Source organism: Nelusetta ayraudi, unplaced genomic scaffold (genome assembly GCF_046127955.1).
Source record: "Nelusetta ayraudi isolate G7.1 ecotype Tasmania unplaced genomic scaffold, CSIRO-AGI_Nayr_v1 ptg000052l, whole genome shotgun sequence".
NCBI classification, from domain to species: Eukaryota; Metazoa; Chordata; class Actinopteri; order Tetraodontiformes; family Monacanthidae; genus Nelusetta; species Nelusetta ayraudi.
Window position 1 is genome coordinate 7,690,635 of NW_027466102.1, and position 9,366 is coordinate 7,700,000.

Here is a 9,366-nt window from a genome sequence, read left to right on the forward strand (position 1 = left end):
CCAATCCCATCATTACCATCTGCTGCAAAGCCCACACATCCCAACATGTCAGATTTGCAAAAAGGAGATGGAGACAGCAAAGCCAAAGGTAAATAAAATAAGACAAAATAAAAATAAATTGTGAACTTTAGCTGGTTGATTAGTTGCTCGAAATACTTTCAGTTTATGGTCAATGATCATGACATTAGCTTTGTAAGTACAGTTGGCATATTTTATTGTTTTGTTTTTTTGTCTCTTACTAGAAGTTAGTTGAAACATGCAGAATATCCCCCTTTTATTAAATACACTGCGCTGGTGTGTTTTGCTGTCCTTTTTTTCCTTAGCAAAAGAGTACTGCAGGGTCACGTTTACCTTTGACGCCACAAACGATGACGAGCTGCGCCTAAAGGAAGGGGACATCATCCAAATCCTAAGCAAAGTATGACATATCATTCATTTAAGCTACAAAGCAGAATGATCAAGATTTGAAACAGTGCCAAATGCCAGTAGAGCAGATTGCTTTCTGCCACCAGTCAATCTGAAAGAAAACAGAAAGAAGGGACTGCTGAGACTTGTATGAGGAACAACAATCGGATCAAAAGAGAAAAAGATATTGCAAGCTGCTGTTGCAACGGACCGGTGGATTTCATGAAACTCATCCAGATGTACGTTTACTGGGCAAATCTCTTCAGGAAGCAAAGTACCATATCTCTGCAGATGGGGCTTCAAGTCCTCTGCCATGTCTTGTTGAGTCTGACTCAAAGTTGGAGGAAAAAAAACCTTTTCAAAATAATTATAATCCGAAAAATAATAATAATTGCTGCTTCTTCCCACACACATATTTTGTATTGGCAAGTAGTTTTTTTTTCTAAATGACCTTTCTATGTTTTAAAGCTGAGGGAGAGCCTTCAAAGTAACTGAGTCCCACCCCCGTTTACCTTCTCTCTTTTTTTTTTTTATTCGCTTCCGGAAGGACACAGGAGAGCCTGGGTGGTGGCGAGGAGAGATTGGCGGCAGAGAGGGCGTCTTTCCTGACAACTTTGTTGTTATGCACACAGAAGCTGAGAAAGAGGTAAGATTATGTATTGTTGAGCTCGTATGGCAACTGAATCAAAATGAACTGCTGAAGCGTTCAGAAGGCTTGCAATTAAAATGTAATTTCAAAAAAAAAAAAAAGGAGGTTATGCCCTGTAAATAAGAGAGGCCGTGCGCTGGTATGCCACACAAACAAAATCTAACGTCAACACCTGTCACAGCTGCCAGGGAAAACTATTGTCTGGGAATGAAGTTGACAGCAGTGTTCTGCGCTGCTGTCAACTTCGCCAACTGCTGTCAAGCTGAGTTCAGTGGTAAATCAGTCAATAGGAAACAATTACTATCTCTGCCCTTTGGGGCCAGTAGTGCTCCACTTGACATGTGTACTTATCTCACTAGCCCCGGGAATAAATCTAGAACTATAATTGGAAATCCGATGAGTTCAGCAGTACACAGCAGCTATAAATCTGGAACTTGGAGGCACCTCTGGCGATGAGGAGATAGAGGTTTGTACCGTTGGCGATGGACTGTTTGAACGTTGTCCTGCAGGGAATGATTAACAAATGATATTTATGTGCAGGGAGATGCTAGACTGCCGCTATGACTTGTGCGAGTGGCGCAAACAGGAGAGGTTTCACTGTTTTTAAGATCAAGAGGTAAGATAATCGAGGTTGAAAGTGTTGGGGTTCTGGAAGCAAATGTGCTCCCATATTGTGACTCTACTCTGGTTCACAAGAAAGTTGTCCTGTGCTAAATATTCCAACTGCCCTGGTGTGAAATCCACTACTACTGTCAGGTTGAGAGACCTGACCTTTGTGACCTTCTGTGTCTTACCTCTCTCGTGGGTCCATCAATGAGTGTCTTCTGACGAATGTCAAGTCAGCAGTTGCCATCCTCGTGATCAGACCTTTCTCCAGATTGAGTGCAGAAAAATTCCTGAAGGTTTCCTGGTTTTCTGCAGAGTGTTTAGACACCTGCTGTCGCGACCAAGGAGGCACTGATTCTGCGGTGCTGATTCGCCACCTTTGTACAAGTGGCTTCATCGTCAGCACGTTCTCGGAGCGTTCTCGCGCCACGCACACGTAGACTCCTCTAGCAGGTCTTTGACCATGTGCTTGAGCGGGAGAACTTGGCACTGCTCGCGTTCCTCTCTGGCCTCGAGGCTCTTCGCGGGCCGAGAGACGTTTGTGGTCTCTTCGTGGTGCTTCTGCTGCAGGAGTTTGATCTCCTGCTTTATTTGATCGAGGATGACGTTCTGCTCGCTGATGACGCACTCGGCCTCCTGAAGCTTTTGCTGGAGCAAGGTGTTCCTGTGCTTTTCCTCCACGATCTCCGTGTTGTGCCTCTGGTCCGTCTCCTCGTGGACTTGCTTGAGGTTTTTACTCGGCTGCCGGAGCTCCGAGCACTGAGCCGCCGTCGTTTCTAGCCTGGAATGATTTTCCATACCCTGCTGCTCCATCTCCTCCAGTTGCTTATTGAGATTGTTGCTCGCTTTTGGAGCCTCTTGAAAATCAGCCTTTTTATGGTGGCAAACGTGCTTCTCCCGAAGGATTCTCTCCTTGTTGAGCTCAGTGGTCAAATACTCAACCTGGTCCCAGAGAGTTTTGTTTTCTTTGACCTCTGATTGTAGTTTTCGAGAAACGTCTGCAGCATTTTGGTTCTGGGAGACAATGTGCTCCAGTGCACTCTGAAGCTGGTTTTTTAACTTCTCCACCTCGTTAACGAGCAGCTGCCTTTCTTGATCTGTGAAAACTCTGGAGACGAGCCTCCTGATCCGCCGATAAAGGTCCTGCAGTGCCATAGATAATAGATTTGCTATTTTCTTCCTTTAATGCATTTGAGTTTTGATACCAGGTGGCATCCATTGCTGAGCATTACTCTTGACCTTTGGTCTTTATTTTTCTCAGTTTCCACATTTCGCATTACCGCATTGATCCAGACATATGCCCCACTGACCGGAAAAAGCCTTTGTGGTAACATTATAGGAGGAAGTTCTTTGATGTTGTGAACGTTCAAAACCTCAAGTAAACTTTGATGTCTGAATTCAAGGCCGTGTCAGGCATGCTTGTGTCTTTCAAACTTATTGTGAGGCCAGAGCTCCTCCCTAAATGTCTACAATAGGATCTTCAAAATCATCTATTTCCTGTCAGCAATTAGCTTTTATTGAATATTGTCTCATTTCTTAATGCTTTAATCTTCCCTACATTGTGCAGGTTCTATTGACTGGCAAACCGACTTCAATAAATAATGTTTGGGTCCCTTATCTTTTTAAAAGATAGTCAATTTGTTCCATTTGAACAAAAACTAACCTGTCTCTAAGTCCCATTAAGAGCTACAGTTCATACTTGACACTTGACATGCATCCATAGGAAGTGTGCAATTAGCACATGAAAAACCACAAATACAATATATAGGGCATTGTAAAATTAGGTTTTTATTTATTTTAAAGGGGCCCTACTATGGCCCCATACAGCATTTAATAAATGGACCAACCCTACAGTTGTGCAGAGCAGTGGGTCTCAGTGATCCTCTTCTTCTGTACACCGGCTGTTATTTGTGTGCACACAGCCTGAAGTTGCATTTTCTGCCGGAGAGACTTGTATGGTACGGAAGAATTTGAAATCAAACCAGCCATCATAATTATATTCTTTCCCACTTAAAGATATCTACTGCGACCATTGAGGTTTGAGATCACCTTCCTCATGAAGTGATTCCTCCTTGTGCTTGTTTTAGACTCCGGCGTCAAGAGTGTCGCAGAAGTGGTCGCCAAAGCAGGACTCAGAAGAGGTATGTCATATTTGTAATATTGTATGTAATATTATTGTAAATGTCATATTTCTCTTTATTTTACCTTCATGCTCTGTGTTCTGTTTTATACATTCATCATTTGACCTGTTTCATGTTATTTACCCTTGTGCTTTTTTTACTGTTAGAAGCCAAAGAAGCCACCTCCACCATCAAAAAGTATAGGTAAGAGATTCTTTTAACCATTAACCTCATTGACTGTAATTTATCATTATTATCGTTATTCATTTCATTAATTAATTACTGAGCTCGTATATGTCTGATTTCACAGCTCCTAAGCCAGACTTTGCAAGCTCGGACAAAAAGACTCATCCTAGCAGGCCAGAAGACAGAGGTAGTACCATTCATCTTTCTCTTTATCTGTTCATTATGGCATGCTCAACGTTTCTTGCTGTGCACCAATACTATCTCTATGGTGTTTATCGGACCCTAGACTTAACTTCAAAATGACCATGAATACAAGATAAATAAATTAAATAATACAATAAAATAAAATAAATCGCATTTTTATTCATTATTTATTTTCTTGTTTTCTTATTTTTGTCGATGGATGACAAATAAATACATAGCTAATGTTAAATATTAAAATTAAATGCACTCATTTTGTCCATTAAAAGACATTTAAAGTATTAGGAAGCAGTCAACATCAAACAAAACTAATATTTGATTCATTTTTATGGTTGACTAATAAAAAGCGTACCGTGTATCCGGACAGTATTCACAAGGCTTCACTTTTTCTACATTTTAGTCTATCTAAATTCCAAAAAGTGAAATGGATTAATTTTGTTTCCCCTCAAAATTCTACATTCAGCACATCATAATGACAACGTGAATTTTTTTATAAAGATTTTTTCCAATTTCCTTAAAATAATAATAAAAAAAGAAAATCAATCACATGTACGCAAGTATTCACACAGAAGCTCAAAACTGACCTCAGTTGCATCTTGTTGCCACTAATCATCCTTGAGACGTTTCTGTAGCTTAAATAGAGCCCACTTATGGTAAATTCAGTTCAGTTGGACATGATTTGGAAAGGCACATACCTGTCCCTATAGGGTCAACAGTTCATATTGCATGTCAGAGCCCAAACCAAACATGGACAGGATTGTCTGGAGGCACAAATCTGAGGAAGGGCGTAGGAAAATCCCTGCTGCTTTGAAGATCCCAATGAGCACAGTGGCCTCCACCATCTGTAAGTGGAAGAAGTGCAGAACCACCAGGACTGCTGGCCCTGCCATCTAAACCAAGCAATGAGGGGAGAGGGGCCTGAGGGTGCGGTGCATTCTGGAGGGGCCTTAGGGTGCGTTCGGAATTTCTGGGTTTCTACTGTGTTCTCGTTCCGTTGCTTGAAATCAAGTAATACAAGCAGCGTTGACGAAGAGAAATCATCTCACATCAACTTAGAATAAACAAAAACTGCTCATATGCATATTCAAACAATGTAGATCGCCAAAATAAAACATACCTTCTGAGCCCTAATATCCCCCCCGTCATGTTTGAATGGAGGGCTGTATGGTTTGGCATGGAGTGGCCTGGCGGAAGCCTCTTCTTTGTAAAAGGCACATGGCAGCCCGGGGTCAATGCCAGGGGTCATGTTTGGAGGAAACCGCTCAGCACCAAGAAAATAGCATCCCTATAGTGAAGCCCAGTGGTGGCGGTATAATAATAATATGGGGACGTTTTTCACCGGCTGGAACTGGGGGACTCGTCAGGCCTAGACAGACAGATGGATGCAGCAAGGCACAGAGCTCTTGACGCTCTTTAAGTTCAGACTGGGGTTCAAACAGTCCATCTTTCAGCAAGACGAGGGCACTAGGCACACAGCCAAGATATCAAAGGAGGGTTTTCAGGACAACTCTGCGAACAGTGTCCTTGGGCGGTCCGGCCAGGGCCGAGATTTGAATCCGATTGAAGTTCTCTGGAGAGATCTGCACCGCCGATGCCTCCCATCCAATCACGATGGAGCTTGAAAGGTGCTGCAAAGAGGAATGGGCGAACCTGCCCAACGGTAGCCGTGCCAAGCTGGCGGCATCCTATTCTAAAAGGCGGCCCGAGGCTAGAATAGCTGCTGAAGGCGCATCAACAAAGTATCGAGCAGAGCTGGTGTGCATGTGATTTGTCTTTATTTTTTTTTAATAAATTTGTGTTGTGAGTGTTGTGTGTCGAATTTGAAGAATTCATTTAATCTATTTTGAAATACAAGAAAATGTGTTGCGAATACTTTTTAATTAAGTCTTGTGGAAAGCAGAAATAAAAAAAAATATGAGAATGCCAAAAAGGTTTCTGCACATTTGTTGCCATACAGATCTTTATGTGTCCTTGTGTATGCCATTTTATCTCTCCATCTTGACTGCAATGCCCAGATGTCGTCACCTTTTGGCATTTAATCACTGAAGTAAAGTTAAAGTTGCAATGATTGTCACATCCCAAAGGACGCGACATTTGACCTCTGCCTTTGACCCATCGGGCGGACGCTCCTACCACTAGACCACTTAACTAGCTATTGATTTTTGAACGAGACGTTTGAGAATTGTTATTAATGATTGATTCCCGATGTCAGCCGACCGGCCCGTGCCGGATCACAAAACGGCGAAGCCCGCAGCGCCATTGGTGCCACCCAAGAAGCCCGCACCCCCTCCTGGGAAAGGCAGACCAGGAAGCCTACCACCGAAAAGGCCAGACAAGCCTTTCACATCATCGCCAAATCTTAAGTAAGTCCAACCGTGTGAAATCTCAATTGCCGAGTTGAGAAATGCATTTCCACGTAAAGAATTACAAGAGTCTTTTTAAGCGTTTGAATTATGCCGTCTGATACTTTTCTGGCTGATTGAAAAAAAAAAAAAAAAAAATCAAATCATTCAAGAGCTTGAATGAGAATCAAGTGGGATTATACACTAGACGGGGCTCCGTGGTACTCACAGCTGAAGCTAATCATGGACTTGTAAGAAGAGGTGGACTGTCAAGATTATAAAATAATCCTGGCCGCAACATTAGCCAGAACTTCAATAAAAAAAAAAAAATATTAAAATACAGCATTGTATATTATGATGACAATCAACCGGGTCCACCATGTTTTCCAATCACTGACTTCCTCCCTGAGTGATTCCGTCTGCTTTGATTTATTTATTTATTTATTTATTTATTTACAAAACGCCGCGGTTTCACGCTCCTGAAACGCGCAGCCCCTGCTCTCAGTGGACAAGAGCCTTTAACCATTTTTCACGCTCGCGTCGTCTCATGTGAGCGTAGCAGCTCACATGATGGCAGGTCAGCAGGAGGCGCCACCAGTGGGTCGTCGCAGAGTAACCCACCCACAAGGGTTTCGCCCTCGTAGCATAATACGCCACCTTTGTCCAACGCGAGGGACCAACCTTCTTCAGGCCCACCTCCAACCTCCTGGTGCTTAAATACCAGGGGACTTTCTCATTTCGAGGCCATAATAATGTTAATTTTGCTTCGTTTTGAACAGCTATTCCTCTATATTTTATAGGATTTTTGAACAGGCTTCTACTGTTGAAGTATAGAACTGAAAATGCACCTTCCATTTGAACACTTTGGAATTCTCCATCAGTAACATTTGCAATTATGATTTACACTTTTGAAAAAAGATTTTTTTTTTTTAAATTGTTCATTCATCCGTTTGTTTTTTGCCATTTGAAGCTGACATAAATTTAGTATTTCATGGTTTTAACTTTCATTTACAATGCCATCCCTTTTACTTGCAGACACAATGGAGAGGTGCCTTCCACACGGCCAAAGTTGGACTCAGAGCCGGTACCTCCCGCCAAGCCTAAAACCCTCTCAGGCGACTGGGGAGACAAGCCCTTAGATCTTGGTATGTGCCCATTGCGTCTCAAACGACAACAACAATGTATAAGAAACTGATTTATTTAACTTTTTTGAACGATTTCAACTTAGCTTAGCTACCAAACTACTCGGGTTCAAAAGGCACACCGCTGACTGAACCACTATATATACAAATGCAGTCGTCTTTGTGTTAATGTTTAGAGTCAAACAGCTTTCCAATTACTTGCACCTGTCAAAAAAAATGATTCATTTCTATTGATGGTGGAGACTGTGATGCATTGGTCAACTTTAAAATGCAGTCTAGAAAATTTTAAAACTCTAGTACAATCAACCATTAAAATAAAAGAACAAACAGTTCAGTTCAGCCTTTCAATGTTAAGAAAATCTACGAAAATGTGTATTTTTTTTTTTGTCAATTTTAATCTGAGTCTGAAGTAGCAACTGAGATAAAAAAAAAAAAAACAGAGCTCAGAGAAATCATAAAGATAGTTGGTCAAGGAACTGAAATGGGATAGGGGGAAAAAAAAAAAAAAAGAACCATTAGTTTAAAACCAACATGTTTTCAGTGAAGTTGAATGGGGAGGATACCTCAGGAGAGCAGTTGTCACAGATAATAGAGAGCTGCTAAAAGACCAAACGCGCACCTCAGCAGAAAACATGGAAATCCCATCTAGCCGGCTAACATGAGGAAAGTCATCTAACTGCTCTGCAGCTGCAAAGTGCTGTTACCCAACACTCCCTGAAGTTTACGGCGCTCTGTGGCAAAAGTTGGAAGGACTTCCTCGACAGGTCTTCGGTTGCCGTCTCCCTGTGGGCGCGAATCGTCTTCTCTAAAGGAACTGCCTCGTCGTTTAAATCGGGGAAATATACCTCGGCTGTATTGTACAGCCATGGTTCTAATTTAACACAAACAAAATCAATGCATATTGTATTTTTAATAGTTAAGAAAAAAAGAACCAATAGTTGGAATTGTGCCTTGAATAAACTTGATTTTAGTAAAACAAAGTAAAATGAAAATTTGTTACATTTTTGGTCTTAATTCTTTTTTGTTTCATTGAATAAAGACAGAAGCACTCCAAATAGTAGAGTTGGTTAATGCCGATAGTTGGTAGGAAACGCAGGTTTGGTCATCGTTGAGCATGAATTAGGATAGTAACCAGACTAAGTCGGACTTAATCCTTTTTTTTTCTTTCTGGTATTTTCTTTAACCTCTCTGTCTCTCCCTTTTTTTTACTCTCTCCATGTCTGCATCCGTCAAGCCTCAGACCTGATGAGTTTTGATGACTTGTCATCTACCTCGGAAAAGCTATCCCACCCCACCGTTAACAGACCAAAGATGCCGGGCAGGAGGCTGCCTGCCCAGTTTGCCGGAGGCCAATCGGTGAGCTTACACTCAAATTAAATTAAATTAAAAGTCAAATCTGTATTTAAAAAGAAGGAGGTAAATCTATGGGTTACAGCTCTTTGAATTTGAACTTAAATAAGTAATAACAGTATGGCAGTTGTTCAATGGGCTCCTGCTGCATTATTAAACAACCACCATCAAACAATCAGAAGCCAGTGGCTCTGATCAGTGTGTGTGTGTGTGTGTGGCTAATTTCACTTGATGTGCCGTGTGAACAGGATGTGAATATGAACTGGAGTGTTAAGTGCTTCGACTGGTCACTAGACTAGAAAAATGCTCTATAAGCGCAAGCCGCTCACATGCAGGAGTGCCTTGATTTGACCTAATATGGTAAT

General features: G+C 41.7%; 1 protein-coding gene across 1 annotated transcript in view; it reads left to right on the top strand.

Moving 5' to 3' along the window:
- Nucleotides 1-9,366, top strand: part of cd2ap (CD2-associated protein) — a 39,206-nt gene that overhangs the window by 20,249 nt on the left and 9,591 nt on the right. The window contains exons 7-15 of the mRNA XM_076037880.1: nucleotides 1-88; nucleotides 324-418; nucleotides 953-1,051; nucleotides 3,748-3,801; nucleotides 3,948-3,984; nucleotides 4,091-4,153; nucleotides 6,380-6,530; nucleotides 7,545-7,654; nucleotides 8,892-9,007. Of these exons, the coding sequence (XP_075893995.1) occupies nucleotides 1-88; nucleotides 324-418; nucleotides 953-1,051; nucleotides 3,748-3,801; nucleotides 3,948-3,984; nucleotides 4,091-4,153; nucleotides 6,380-6,530; nucleotides 7,545-7,654; nucleotides 8,892-9,007 (813 nt within the window). The remainder of the gene's footprint in view (nucleotides 89-323; nucleotides 419-952; nucleotides 1,052-3,747; nucleotides 3,802-3,947; nucleotides 3,985-4,090; nucleotides 4,154-6,379; nucleotides 6,531-7,544; nucleotides 7,655-8,891; nucleotides 9,008-9,366) is intronic.